The 15,794-nt window shown below is 38.9% G+C and overlaps 1 protein-coding gene across 1 annotated transcript in view; it reads left to right on the top strand.

The window, feature by feature from the left end:
* The window catches only part of PCCA (propionyl-CoA carboxylase subunit alpha), a 270,748-nt gene that overhangs the window by 193,496 nt on the left and 61,458 nt on the right, over positions 1 to 15,794 (top strand). The window contains exon 20 of the mRNA XM_058044919.1: positions 6,467 to 6,565. Within this exon, the coding sequence (XP_057900902.1) occupies positions 6,467 to 6,565 (99 nt within the window). The remainder of the gene's footprint in view (positions 1 to 6,466; positions 6,566 to 15,794) is intronic.

Below are 15,794 nucleotides of genomic sequence, written 5' to 3'. Positions count from 1 at the left end.
GATGGGTGAACTGGTGTTGACACACCCAGATCTGCAGCTCACTTCCAAGGAAGAACTGGTTGAAGAGGTGATTCCAAAGATAGTCTTGCTGTGACAGCCATGAAATAAATGGCTGTTGTTTAGGATCCTGAAGGAAATGAAGAAAAAGATTAGCAGGGCATAGATCCTGGACACCAGGCTAGTGCATGTCAATGTATTATTTATTTGTGCAAGGTGCTCCACTTGGTTGGGACAACTTCAGGTATCAATGCTGGCTGGGGGATAAATGGATTGAAAGCAGCCATACTGAGAAGGATTTGGGGGTGCTGCAGGATGAGAGGCTTCATGGGAGCCAGAAGTATTGTGGGCTGCATCAAAAACAGCATGGCCAGCAGGTAGGAAGGTGTTGCTGTCTCTGCTCTGGTGAGATCCCACCTGAAGTGGCATCAACCTCACAGATATCTATGATAAATTGACACGATTTGTGGTGTAGGGGAGAGCAATGAATGTCATTTACCTTGACTTTAACAAGTCTTTTGGCATGATCTCAGCCAACAAGATAAAAAGCCATTTGAGTGGTCAGACTCGGTGGGCCATGTTTAGCGGGTTGTAATCTGCTTGGAGGTCACCAAGGGCCTGCAAGGGTCTCTACTGTGACCGGTCATATTCAACGACTGAATCAGTACCTCGATGCAGCAATGGGACTGCACAGTCCTTACATCTACAGAGGACAGAACTGGAGAAAGTGCTTAATGCAGTCAAGGGCAATGCTGCCACCCAGTGGGACCTGGGCAAGCAAGAGGAATGGGCTAATGGGAACTTTGTAAAACTGACCAAAGCCAATGTCTGTCTTGGAGACACAGTGTGTGATGTGGTCTGAGTTTTGAGTAGCAGGATCTAATGACCTCCCTCTATCTGCAGACTACACCTCTGTTAACAGAGCACAGGGCACTGATTGGAACTTTTGGTGCCAGGGCATGCTGCTGACTCAGTCACATTCTGCTGACATGTCTGCCAACACCTCCAAATCCTTCTCCACAGAGCTGCTCCCTAGTCAGTCAGGTCACAACATATCTTTGCAATGGGTTCATCTTTCCTAAATGCTTGACTTAAAAATTAGTCTTGAGTTTCATGAAGTTTTCATGAGCCCCTTCCTCTTGCCTGCCTAGGCCCCCCCAGTGGCAGCCCTGCTCTCGAGTGTTTCACCCAGTTTTGTGCCGTCTGTAAACTTGATGAGAGTATGCTGTCACCTCTTCCAGGACATGGTCCTAGAAAATGTCAAACACTTTGGGAGTAGTCAGAGCCTGGGTCACTATCAAATACAGTCCAAAGAACAGCAGATAAAGCATATACAAGGAGAAGGTTAACTAATAAGAACTGCCCACATGGGAAACCTTACTGGGTTTCTTTGCATTTATGCATTATTCATTTATGAATGACAACATAGGAAGCACTATTTGGTTGCTGCTATTTCCTAATGTGGCAAATATGACTTTGATTTTCTTCAAGGTTCTTAAAGGCGATGTGGAGAAAGTTAGAGCAAGTTGTACAAGAAGACCCAATAATTTCCAAGAAAATTCTGCAAATTACCACATGTTCTTACAGACTCCAGGTAGCCAGTAATTTTCATGATAAAGAAGTGTGTTGTGATTATTTGCTATGAGAATATATAGATGCAAGATAGTGTTTGAACTCTTCTGCTAACTGTGATTTTTTTTTTTTACATTAAAAACTAGCAAAATGTTTTACAAAATGCCTGGGGTTTCATGCATCATGCTTCTAAAGGAAGTCTTGGGCTCATCAGCCCCATAAAGACTTTCCTCGAGTTCTTTAGATTGCATGGGACTGCAAAAGGTAGGCTTTGAAAGAGGACAGTTTTCACTTGCCTTTTCCATTCCCATGTGCTTCTCTGTTGGATGGACAGTAGATTAGATGAGAATTTCATGCATTTTGTGAAAACTGAGAACCAAAACCTGTTTTGTCCAGCTCAATTTGGCTTAGTCTGAGGTCACAGTAACCATGACCTCAGACTAAGCCGAAGTTCAAACTGTTACTGAATACTGCTGCCTATGGCTGGACCTTCTATTGCCACACTGCTACCAGCTCTCTGGTCATTCCCTCTTCTGCACAAGAAGCAATACCTATCCTTTACCTGATTTATAAAAATGTAAAGAATCTCCTTGCTGTTTTGGCATGGATGGTGTGGTTATCAGTGATGGAGGTAAGGAATCTTCTGCTTGAGACAGTTGCTTTTCCACAGAAGAGGAGAGCTTTATGTAGGTTTGAACAGAGTCCTCAAACATATAACCTACCTTATTTTTACAAGAGTTATGCTTGCTGTTATTGTTCCTTCCTTGCAGGAACGATTTAAAGTTTCACTTTGTAGAGCCCTTGCTGCCCAGTGGATGTCCCTTAGATTAATAGCAGTTGAAGGGAGTGAAGGCTATGACAGTGAATATTTATGTACATCCTGTGAAGAGTAAAGTCTGTTTACCTGAAAAGTGCATCTTCATGGGCAGCTGTCTTGATCAGAGAAAGACTTCAGCAAGGCGGGTCTGCAGAGTGTGATTTTTCATTTTCTAGATCTGATTGATTAGAGAATGCCATCACTTCCATTACAGCGAGAGGTAGAATGAAGGGCTGTAAGTCCTATGGCTAAGGGTGGCATAGCCAAGCCATTAGGGCTAGGGCTCTCGAGTTAAATGCCATGCTGAGAGGCAGAATTGAAACCATGGGATTAAATCAGCGGACTTAAGTTAGTCAGACTCAAGGCTGGTATGAGGAACTTCAGGCATAATGTTTTGAAGGACCAGGCAGGAAACAAATGCTTTAGCTGCCCTTTAGTCTCCTGGAAAACCACCTTCAATTCCAGGAGAAAAGAAGTGACATGTGCCAGATGTACGCGAGACTTTGCATTAGTAAATTAACAGGGCTATAACACTCAGGCTTGTGCTGCCTTCTTTAATTGCCTGACATGCACACAGAATGCCAAATTATGTTCTCTAAAGGAAACTGAATGCAGATTATGCTTTGCAGCTCTTTGCACTATTGGTTAGCTGGTACATATCGTGCTGAACATCAGGAACTCACTCCACAAGAGGTGAAGGGGCTGCTACTTGTGTAGTTCAGGTGCATGCCAGTGAAAGTCTGCAAAGTTGTGACAGTGGGGTAAGCTGTTGACCTTTTTCTAGCATTGTGCCTTGGACTTGTCACTCTTCTTTCTGAGAGCTCATTTACAGTAGCTTTTGAATTGGAAATAATTATGAAGGACTGTGGCTGCTTTTATCTTTTATGTCCTCACATAGGGACAAACAAACCTTTAAAAAAAGGGATAATTCACCACCACTATGTCGCGTGGGTGTAGTGCAGCAATGCAAGCATAGTTACTGTAGATGCACAGACACATATGTGTATACTTGGAACTGAGTAGTTATGAATAAAGCTACACTATATAGGTGTGGTGTAAAGCACAATGTGACCCACTGCAGGAGTGAATTGACTGGGATCTTCTCCCTGCAGTTCAAGTATTAGCATCCATTAAATGGTGATTTGTTCTTGCCTGTCTTAGGAGCAAAGAAACAAAGTAAGATGGGAAGTAGTCAATATAAAGTTAATTATATTGTTAATGTTAATCCCCATGTCCCCCTTCACACCCTGAACCCTCACCCCCAATCCTAAAGCAAAAAGGTCCTGGTTTTATTGCAGTATTTATTACGTTCAGTTATGATACCCCTTGCTAAAGCAGGAATGAAAGCAAATGGAAACTTCTGACAAGTTCTTCTACCATCTTCTCTCTTTCCCTGTTTCTACTTGCTGGCCTTGCTAAGCTGTTGGCTGTTGAGCTGCAGAAAGAAGGGTTGCTCTATTAGATAAAGTAATGGTTTGATTTCAATCCCCATCTGCTTTTGGCACACTGTGTCCCATCTTCCCCTCCACCCCTGTCTTTTCCCTCATTTGCAGTAAAAGTAACATGATCACTACACAGTAAATATCTTATCCTCAATCCTTGTTCATTTTCTCTGATATCTTCATGTCCTGTCTTTGTCATCCTATCTGTTGGAGCATAGGCAGTGAAATTTCCTTGCGTTTCTCTTGGCTTCACATCATCAGTTGGTTACACATGGTGCTAATAATGCAAGGGTGGTGGGGTCTATCCCTGTATAGACCATTAATTCAAGAGTGGAACTCAATCATCCTTGTGGAACCCTTCCAACTGGGAATATTCTGTGATTTCTGTGATCTTCCTCAGTTGCACATACCATGGTGAGTTGCAGGTGAAGGCAGATAAGACCCTGTAGCTCCATTCTGTGAGAAGTCTGCTGCAGTTTATGGGATAAGCATTAGTTCATATAACCCTTCCTCTGACCTTCTGTTCTTTCTTGAATAGAGAAACCATAATAGTGGCAATGTATTATCTGCTGGTTTCTCTATTGCACATAAACAGCCTGGTGTGCCATGGTTTGTTTAGACTTAGCATCTGCTTGCTCTCTCCTTTCAGGGTGGTTTCCACCAGAAATGTATTGATATTAATGTAATCGAGAATCAAGAACGGAGAGACTTATATAGACCCTTGTGAGGGATTTTGGACAGGTCCTTTACCACTGTGACAAAGAGGTTTACTTCTCTTTTGCTCATCTGTACAGTGAGAAAAGAGCTAATGATTAGAACTGAGTTTGTTGTGGAGGTATTGACTTGCATCCTGCCCCTGGAACACCCTTTGCTAGAACTGTAGATTTTCTCTGAGGCTGCATGTAAATCCTACACTGCCACAAGCAGTATGGTGTATACTTGAAAGATTTTTTGGTGACCAGCAGCCTGGTCTGCTTTGATGGTGTCTCACTTCTGTACCTGGAGACACATGGTAAATGATGTATTCTGATCCAGACTCCAGTGAAGACAGTCTTTCTGCAATAGCGACATTTAAAGAATTTAAATAATTGCCAAAGTTCAGTTTGTAATCACAGAGGGTTGAGACAGAGCACTGGATTTGCTTTTCTCCATTTGGAAAAGTCTTTTTGAGATTTTTCTCCTGTTCTCAAAAAAGAAAGTATTTGCTGATATGCGTTTGCTGAGAGCAGTCTGGGTTCACCAGAGGTTCCAGCTGCTCTGCAGTGCTCTGGAAATGCAAACCAGCTGCAGTTCTGGCTTAACTCAAGCCATGTTTGTGGCTGGTTTGCATCACTGGAGCAGTGTAAAGTACCTGAAGCATGCCAGCTAATCTGGCCTATTGGTGAACCATTATAAATGACTTGTTTTTCTTCTTGTTCTTAACATGTAACTTTATAGTCTAAGCCCATGGAAATTGCATAGATTGTATCACTAAGGCAAACTTTGTGTTCTAAACTAAAATCTATAAAATTAGAGTGTTTTTTAAGCCAGAACTTTTTCCTCTTAACTGAAATAAATTTATCAAATTACACATTGTTCCTCTGCACTTTGCTATTACGGATTTCTTTAAAGATGCTGCTTATTATTATTAGATCAAATAATATAAGTCTGAGACCTAAAAGAGTAGGCTTTATAAGTTCTATTTTGCAAAAGGTGTGCAAAGCTGTTATTCTAAATGCATTGAATTTTTTTTCTAGTTTATTGAGAATGTATGCAATATAGTAAATAGCTACCTACCTTCAATAGTATGATGACTGTTCAAAATATGCCATAAATATTAACTACCAATTACATTAGTCCATATGTAATAATTTTTTTCATAACCATCTTTTTCTCTGAGGCTGTTATAGTGTTGAATGTGTGATGTGTGTTTTTAAACACTATAATACAACGAAAGAATGATAGAAGTGTCATTACAGCTGCACTGATCTGCACTTTTTTCAGAACCCAGAATTTTTGCTCTTCACCTAGAAATATTTTTGCATAATGAATATGGTATGATTTAAAATAAAACCCACTTTCTGGATAAGCATATTGGCATTCAAGTCAGAAATTGTATTTCTCTGATCACCTGTATATTGAAAAGAAACATGTCAGAATTTGCAAAGTTTTTCTAGACTTTGAGGCAAAACGACGAAGAATTAATTACTGCCTCATATTAATTAAGATAACAATGCAAAACCCTTCATTAGAAGCATAGGAAAAGTTCTTCCTTGGTCCTTGGAGAGAATATTATATGCAAGCCCTGTTGTGTGGGTTGCAAGGTGTCACTGGAATTTATATGCATTACTTGTCTAATTGCAGTAAATGTAGCATGTCCAGATAGGTTTAAAAGTTGGATGGCTGTTTGTTACTTGCTGGAAATCACTTGAAACCTTGCTACTCAGAGGCAGCTGTTCACAGGTCCTTCACCTCTCCCCAGAGATAGCTGGAAGACTCTGTTGTTGGACCCTGTCTTTTATGGCAGAAGCAGTAAACATGACAGGTTGTTTGGGAGCCATCTGTTTTAAAATGGTTGCTGCTTTGTATGCAGTAATGAACTTGAGATCAGTTTTCTGTCTGTCTTCAATAGTAACAGCCTTGTTTGGTGTCACAACAGGTGGAAGTTGATGGGATGAAACTAAATGTGACCAGCGAGTGGAACCTGGCTTCACCCTTGTTGTCTGTCACCATTGATGGCACTCAGAGGACCATACAGGTAATCTCACCAAAGCCTCTTTGGGCATACAAATAATACTGAAACGTGGGGTCTAAACCTGCTGCATCACAAAATTGATGTGATGTTGTACAAACAGCAGAATGTTTTTATTGTGAGACAAATTCACTCCACTAGAGCTCTGGATGCACTCCACGTTACTTACCTAGAGTTTTGAATGCGAAGTTCTGTATTTAGACAGAAGTTTACCCCAGCTTATAGGCTTTATTTAATGGCTTGTGAGAGGACAGAGTTTCTTAATCATGTGAAAAATAAGAAATGCTTTACTGCAAAGAACCAACCAACCAAAAAAAACAAAGTAAAATGAAAAAACTCCCTCCTAACCTAACCCACAACAGAATCCCACATGGGGACCTACAGTAAAATTAGTCTCTTCCTCTTGTTTGGATTGTGTGATTGTTACACTTCTGGGCCTTTGCAGTTTAAAAGTCACAGGCAGCACATCTCCCATGTAATGTTCTTTTATATAAGAAATATGATTAGTTCCATGATTTGAGAAGATAAATGTAGAAGACATCCCAAACTTGTGACTCTAACAAAAGAGGACTGAAAAGCTTTAAGTGGTTGTATTTTCTTTTCTTCTGAACACTTAAGTCTTTGAAACCTACTCCACATACCAGAGAGTGCTTTTCTAAATGTAACCTCAGTCATGATTTATATATTTCCTGACAAATAATTTCTTTACAAATATCTATTGATCCTGGCAATAATGAAAAACAAATCAAAACTTATTGAAAGTATTTTTCTACATACAACAGTATCTATTTCCTATACATTTATCAGTGATACAATGGTCAGATTTCTCATAATTTACAATGAAATACATGAATTTAATTTTTCATTTTACCCTTGGTAAATTACCCAACTGGAAGATACTATTTTTGCTTTGATTGAATTTAAAAGACTGCAACTCGAAAATAAATAAAAAATTGTTGTATCTTTCAAAGTCAGTCTTGCCTGAGAGTGAAATTTTCATTATGTTCCCAAGTAAATTCTGGGCTTAAGTTCTGTAGATTTCTTGGGAGGTTTATGCAAGCTTCAAGGAGTGTGTATATCTACAATAATTTTCTATTTTTAGGTGTGTTTTTGGTGTGTGTATATCTAAAGCAATTTTCTATTTTTAGGTGTGTTTTTCTTTTTTTAATATTTTAATACTGGCCCATTTTGGTGCCATTTAATAAAGTACATTCTTGATTCTGAACAGGAAAAAATAGCAGTGTATGAATCTATAAAACCTAGGTGAAAAGCATTATCGTTAGAGTGGATAACTGTGTTCACGCGACCTCATATTATTATATGACTGGATATATAACTAACAGTAGTAACACCATTTAGCTAATAAGAGTTGAATTTGCACATAAAATTCGTTTGAAAATTAGTGATCATATGATCTGAAGAAGCTTTCTTCTGGAGCTGGGCCAGCAGCAGTGTTACTTGCACTCCCTGAGTATGACCATGAAATACTGCAGATCTAGCCACAGCAACATGCAGTGAGCTGAATGCATGGTATCCAGCCAACAGAATGTGGAATAAGCACATATGTTGTTTCCTTCTCAGATTTTATCTGCCTTTGCTTTTAGCAAAGAAACTCAGTAGCTTGAGAAGTTATTAATCTTTTAGTGTATATATGTAAATTTATGGGAACCTTAAACTTGACCTCTGATAGTCGCTCGCTGGAATCAAAATTGGTTTTTTGGTTATATATTTCATAGACTTGCCCCACTGCAAGAACCAAATTAGACAAGTGTATTCCTGTAGGTCAATTTGTCTCCAAAAGCAATTGACCCCTGAGTCTTGAAGTATCTTCTTTCTGCAAAACTTAGCCCTAGAGCCATTTAAGCAACAAATATGGATGAATCGAATAATTCCAGCTGTGCTTTATTAATTTTCAGCCAATCTAATTTTTCTTCATAGTTGATTTCATTCTTCTAAATTTGCTCGACCAAATACAATCTTTGTGAATGTTTTATTCCTTTGAAGTTTGGATTTATGCACCTTTGGCTCAATTCTGCAGTCTGGCCACAATCTAGCAAAACACTCAAACAGAAACAGGGAATAAATAATTTTAAAATGTTTTGGTTTGAAATATATTTATGTAATTATAGTGTAGACATTCAAATTTTTGCATCTGTTGCATGTTTAAAAATAAGTAGTAAAGCATGCTTCTGTGTTTTTACTCCTCTGCTAAAGGCTCAATGAGAATTAGAGCAAAGCAGAATACCAGCTCTGCTGCAGAGTTATGAAGGGCCTTTGAGTTTAATACCCACATTTTCTAGGACATTTTTTAGAGTATGGGACCTGAGTGCCTGAGGAGGAGTATATGCCCTGGTCGCAGTCTGTCTAGGGCATACCAGGGCACAGCAAGGATGTGTGGCAGCCCCCCTCCTCCTGCTTTTGTTTCCTGTGTGAGGAAGCCCATCTGTGTGCAGCAGATGGGAGCTGCAGAGTGCCTGGCCAGGTCCCCAGATGAGGGTGGGCCCAGAACCCTGGGGTACACTGCAGGTCCTGTGGCTGCAGCATAAGGGCTCTGAAATCATTGTGCTGCTTTGGGTTACTGGGAAATCCATAGGATGCTGTACAAAGGGAGGAAGTGGTGAAAACTTGGGATCATTTGAGCAAGAGACTTCTGAGATACAGTTTCCAGGGATGAGGGTGTGGGCAGACCCCATGGCATTTCTTGTAGTACTCAGATTTCATCATGGGGGGTTTTTGTGGCTTTTTTTAATAGTTTTGCAGTTAATCCCAGTTTCTCAGCATTTTCTCTAATTATGACTAAACTCTCCCTCTCATTTGGTGAGGCTGAATTTAACACATCCTGAAGTGCAGGATTTTGTTCAGCAAGCAAATGACATTTTCTTGTACAAAAATACTTCACCAAAATGGTTTCCCATTTTGGTGAAGTATTTCCCATTGTTTCAAAATATGTTAGTGACTCAGAATTTGACTTACACCTAGCCATTATGAATTTGGACTTTGCTGAAAATCAAAGAACTATAGGAATATAGTTGCCATACACCTTTCTCAGTTTTGAAGGGATTGGGTTTTATTTAATTGCAAATGCATGTTTAACGTACTCATGTATACAAAACAGGATTTGAATATGCTATAACCTTTTAGGAAATATTTAGGATAAAAATAAATGAATAGATGAGGGTCTTAATGATTCCTGTGAAGAGTGAGTGGAAAAGTAGGGGTTGATTTGAGTTGTGGAAAAGAAAAACAAGAACTCTAGTGGAAACTGGAAGGGAGAATGGTGGCTCAATATGGTATCTTGAAAAGTAGGGACAGTTGGAAGAAAGACAACAGGCATATTTTGGGGCAATTATACATTTTTTGGGAGCATTTTTACTTCTCTGTCTCTCCTCCCATATACAAGTAAGCTGTATTTCAGTGAGCCCTGTGCCTACACAAGTTGTCTGTGACCTCTTCTGTCTCCCAGTATGAGCTGAGGAGCAGGTGGAAGGAAGGAAAAAGTTGTCTTTTTCCATAGAGTTTGAACATCATCTATTCCTCATGGGAACTAGAATCTAAGGGGACCTCAAGATGAGGAATCCATGGAGTCCAGCAGATGGACTTGAACCGAACTGCAGCTCTGTCCTTGCTAGTCAGGTTGCATGGGACACTGTGCAGGAACACCAGGTATCAGCAGGGTGAGCAGGTTGCTCAAGAAAAAAAATGAGTCTAAGAGGAGATCCTCAAAGCAACAACTGCCTGTGTTTGGGCAAGGTCTCAAAAAACACTGCTAACCTCAGTCAGATTTCAAGGCTGCTCTGTGGCAATGCTACATGGAGAAATTTTACAACTGCTTGGGACTGTTGAATGCTGTGCCTTCATTGATCCCACCATCAGACACTCAACTCATCCTTTTACTTGCAGAGTATTCCCTGTAGCAAAAGGATGCTGAGCCAGAGCCATAGAGTGGTTCAGTTTGAACTATTTGTCACCATCTTTGCCAATGCTTTTGTAACCCTTAGTTCCATTATATGCACCCAGCCTTTTCACTGCCAAACTGTTGGGCCCACAGCTCTGCTATCTTGCTGTTATGAAACCTTCTACCCCATAGAGGTAGTGTAGGCATTTTGCCTGGACCCTGGAAAAATTTTTGTAGCTTTTAGCACCTTCAGCAAAGCAATTTTACATTAGCACTGGTGATACCTCCTTTTTTGTGTTTCCTGGCTTTCAGAGAATTAGTCTGATGAACTGAAGCTCTGTAGAATGTAGTGAGAACTGAACTGGACAGGATCCTGAGCAGTTCAGTATCGCTTTGACATTAGTCTTGCTTTGAACAGGGAATATGACTAGCTGATTTCCAGAGCTCCCTTCCAGCATAACTGTTCTGTGTCCCAAACTCTACAGTAAAGAGGTCTTTATCAGTCCCAGCAAGGTGTAATTAAGAGAGTAATGGAGTTGCTAAAAAAGAATGATCCTGTAAAGCTGAAATCATCAGTCTCAAGCTTCAAGTGTTTTTGTGAATGAAATAGATGAAGATTTATCAGGGGAGCTTTCTCTACTTAGTGTTAAAGGGAATTCGGTGGTGGCATCACTTATTTTTTCATTTAATTTATTTATTGCATCAACAATTGCAGCAGGAGTAGTATATTCTGCGTCCTGGGGTATGACAAATATAAGTGCTTCTCTGATACAATGTTTCTTTAGATTATTATTTTGGTCTATAATAACAGAACAAATGGGAATGCTGTAGGTTATGAAGTCTTTGTTCCAGGGAAATGCCTGACAGGAGAACAAAGCTTTTGTCCAAGTATTCATTTCCTACAACTCTTTAGAGAGTTTTTTCAGATGTATAATTTTTTTACTTTTGTAAGAAAAATTACCTTTTTTTCATTTTGCTGTTTTGAGATCTCAGATGTAATCTGTGATAATGATATGATACATTATATAGGTTTTCAATCCAAAGTACTATTACCTCAGAACATTCAGTTTCTTAGCCCCTGAAAATTATCTTGTGAAGGTTTAGTGAGCAGTGTTCATGACTGCTTGACAGTCCATTTTTTTGTGCTGTGCAATTACTGCACATACTCTGCAGTTGTCCTTTAACCATGACTTCAAAATTACTCTTCCTAGGTTGTCTCCAGAAGAGGGACTCAGAATGATCTGCAGACATTTGGTTATCCTGTACCCACATAGCTGTACTTTTGGGTAGAGAAAAGCCAGTGTGAGCCCCAGCACTGAATTCCTGATGGCCCACATTGATTAACCTGTAGCTAACTCCCTGTTGTTTTTTTTTCAGCCTTTTCCAGTTATGACTAACCCAGCCAAATCTGGTACAAATTTCTTGTCCGTGGTTCAGGTGGAGAATATGTGAAGGGAAGGGGAAAATTAAAGGGAAACTACAGCAGAGGAACTAAAAGCACATACCACTACCTTTACCAATTCTTTAATAAAAATGAATACATTTTCTTTTTTTCATTCAGGAAGGAAATGAGTGGTCAACTGATAGGTTAAATCAATCCCTGTCTTACTTAAGATGTTAATCAAATAACATTAGTTGTCATGGTATCTTTTGCCATATATTTTTCCTCTTGGAGCTATCCATTTTCAAGACAATATTAGGATGAATAACTATAAGGATTCTCTGTGTGTCCAAGGAACAAAGCATTGTGTTCAGTTGCTGACAGACTCATAGTTTTATGATATCTAAACCCTGAAAGAGATGAGAAGTGGTTCTCTTGAACATGGTAACACATTCAGAGAGCAAAGGGGAAGGAGGAGAAGGGGCATAAGAGTGAGAAAGGACTATGGATCCTGTCAGGAATTTTTCTCAAGGCAGTCACAGACGTTATCAGATCTAGAATCATATGGCAGCATTTTGACTGCATGATTCCCCCCCTTATAGGAGCAGGATGAGTCATGGCATGCCAAAGCAAGGGTAAAGCTTCCACAAGTTCTAGTCACATTGTGATTTAATGTAGTAAGAGCAAAAATTTAGAAGAAGACTAGAATTTAGAGAAGACTAAATGCCTAATTATTGTATTTTTGTAAATCTCAGCTTGAAGTAAATGTCCTTTAGATTAATTCTTTACTAACATTGAATAAACAATATTTCCTGTGGAGGCTTTTTTTGGTTGATTTTTGGTGGGGGTGGGATTATGTGGTTGTTTGTTTTGTTTTGCTTGTTTCTTTTTTGTTAGTTCTAAAATTTGTTATCTACTTCTTTGTAACACCTACCAATCTCAAGGATTAAAGAAACACATGAGCATACTTACAAGGCACTCTCTGTATATGTAATAGCATGCCTGCACTGGTTTTAGTATTTAAAAAAAACTTTGCAAAAAGAAGTGACAAGTAACAGTCACATTGGATATCCCATAAAGAAGTATTGGGAAGGATTTGTGTTTCTATTTTTCTGTTTATGGGAGGACAGAAATTCCCAAGTCCTCTACTGCAATTAAATGCCGGGCATTAAGAGAACTCCTAAAAAGTAGTGAGGCGATGCCTCAGCCTCTTAGAAACTGCACCTGCACAATTATCTGTGGGGATTGATGCCCTGTAAGCCCCTCACCCTGTATTTAACATCTATATTTGTACTGTTTGGGAACAGGTTCCATTTAAGGACTGAGGTAGCTTGCAACAGGTGCCAGGGGAGGCCAGTATTTCAGCATTCTGGCAGGATCCCTTTTAGTGGGAAAGACTGCTTCAGCACAGTGCCACTAACATCTCAGACATCTTTCACAATCAAAACCCTTCACATACAGCACTTGATCATCTCTTTCCCCACTGGCTGACTGCTGCCCTTGTAAGAACCTGGGAAATGTGGACATGCCCTGAGGAAGAACAACTCACTGAGGCTGCTTTTACTGTAAAGTGTCAACTGAGACTGGTAATGGCTGAGGGTAGAGCAGTGCACAAAATCAGGCTAACTTCCCATCTGTAGTTTAATGCTCTAGGGGGAGACAATGATGGCACCAGCAGTGCAGAATGTTAAATTGTGAAAAGCTGGGGTGATTCCCAAAGTGGAAAGGCTTGTGAGGGTGAACAAGTCTGAATGTACAGTGCAATACAGACAGCAGCATACTACAAATCCTGGTCACATTGCTAGTCTGGGATTGCATCCCTCCACTGGGATTTTGCACAGTGCAAAGGCAGTGCTGAAATGAAGTTCTGCTTGCTAGGAGAGGGAAAATGAGACTAGTAAGGTCAAATCAATCACCCTTTTTTGTTGAGAGGATGACTTAAAAATTTCACAGCTACTTCTGCAGCTTTTTCCTCCTTTCTGACCCAACCATGGGACTCCACAGGTTGGAATGACATGGGGAAGATGGAGCTTTCCAGATGTCCAAGCACTCTCATGTACACAAAATCTCACAGATTAGGTACTAGCAAATGAATCTGTTACAATTTTACAAGGTAAATTACTGTGTATTTTCTTCCCCTGACTTCCCTATGGTGGGAATAATTTGTTTTTTAATTAAACCTGTCTGGGGATAATTCTGGCCTGTGTTTTATTAGGTGGAATTTTCAAGAATTTATAAATACTCACCAAAAGATAGCACCCTCCATTTGAAATTTCTGTTAAAAGATATTCAGAATTTTTGTTAGTGAGCAGTTGAAATGAAGCAATAGGAACTGAGCTGCGGGAAATTCTGCATTCTGAAAAACAGCACCATGCTGGGAAACTACCAGTGTTTTGATGAAAATTTTATCTGTAGCTTATCATTAAATTTTCTGGGCTTGTAATTTTGGGTTTGGTTTGGTAGTTTGCTACATGTTTTTTCATCTGGGAATATAGTCATGCCATAGCTTGAAAAAATTGCAAAAAACATTGGCTGAGTGACAATCTGTGTTTTTTGTCTCCAGAAAAAAACAAATGGTCTCCAGTTTTTACTTTCAGCAAAAAAAAGTTTAAGATAATTGTATTTGAGAAGGTTGTGTATCCATTTATCTGATTGCCTTTGCCAGTTCAAATTAATTCTGAGTTTAGGGGTATCATTACTTTTTCATTTGTAAGCAAAGCAAAAAAAAAAATTGCTTTTGGTCTGTTGGAGTTTCTTTGCTTTTGTATTGTACCTTCTCTGCAGCTGCTGCCTTCTAGTAGCTTGGAGAGTCTTAGAGACCAGAAGATTTGTGGAAAATATTCTAAGATCTTGTTGTTGTCTAATAATGTCAGTTAAGAATTTCTTTCAGTAATATATATATATATATATATATATATATATATATATATATATATATAATGTTTTCTTGAGCTGCTTTATCCCTCTTCATGTAAAGGTTGTTATCATTTTTATCTGCTAGTGCTCATCCATTGCAGGCTTAATGCAAAGCTGATTGTAACCCTACTGCATCTTAAAATTAATACATCATTGATACCCAACTAAGTGGAAATAATTTTCTATGGCAAAGCAGAAGAATTTAAAGTCATATCACACTACCCTTTTGTAACTTACTGGGATTTACAGATTAAAGTGATTATTTATGAAATGACTGTGGTATAGCATACACAAGATGGAGGAGGAGACTCAAACACATTTTGTATGATTGTATATACTTTTCTATTTTTACATGTGTGCAGAAGCATTTTGTTTGTATATACATAGCATATGCAGTATAGCATACTGTAACCTGTGTGTGTAAAAATACATATAATATTTATGTAACACTCACACCCATTTGACAGCTTTGAGACTGCAGATGGATTTTTTGAAGTTGTGATTTTTTTTCACATTTGAGTTAGCTTGTTAGTTTCTCATAAGGAAAGAAAAATATACTTTTAACTCACGTGATAATAATTAAATTAGTCTGAAGCTCTGCACACTGAATCAACCAGAAAAGAAATTGTTTATATCTAAGATAGCATAATTTATGTCAACAATGTAATTTTACTGTATTGGCAGGTAAACACACGGGAGTGTTTTGTCTTTGAACAAATGATAAATTTCCCTTGCCTTTTTGCTGTAAATCTCCTAGCAAATAATTTGCAATTTATTAAGAGACCAATGACAATGCATATAATTAGCTATTCTCTATTGTTACCTCTAATTGATTACTTTCCTGCTATCACATGCAATATGAAACCATCTATTATGAGGTATAGAATATGTAAATATCTAATTTAACAAGAGAAACTGGAGACTGGTCCTTTTTCTAAAGAGGTGAGAAATAAAAGAATGATTGTTAACCATGTCCTTTCATTTTCTTGAAAACATCAATTGCATTTACAAATCACAGAAACACAAGCCTTCCAGTGGAACAG

The sequence above is a fragment of the Melospiza georgiana genome, chromosome 2 (assembly GCF_028018845.1).
Source record: "Melospiza georgiana isolate bMelGeo1 chromosome 2, bMelGeo1.pri, whole genome shotgun sequence".
Classification (NCBI taxonomy): domain Eukaryota; kingdom Metazoa; phylum Chordata; class Aves; order Passeriformes; family Passerellidae; genus Melospiza; species Melospiza georgiana.
The sequence above is the reverse complement of the archived record's forward strand: the minus strand, read 5'-3'. Positions and strand labels throughout refer to the sequence as shown.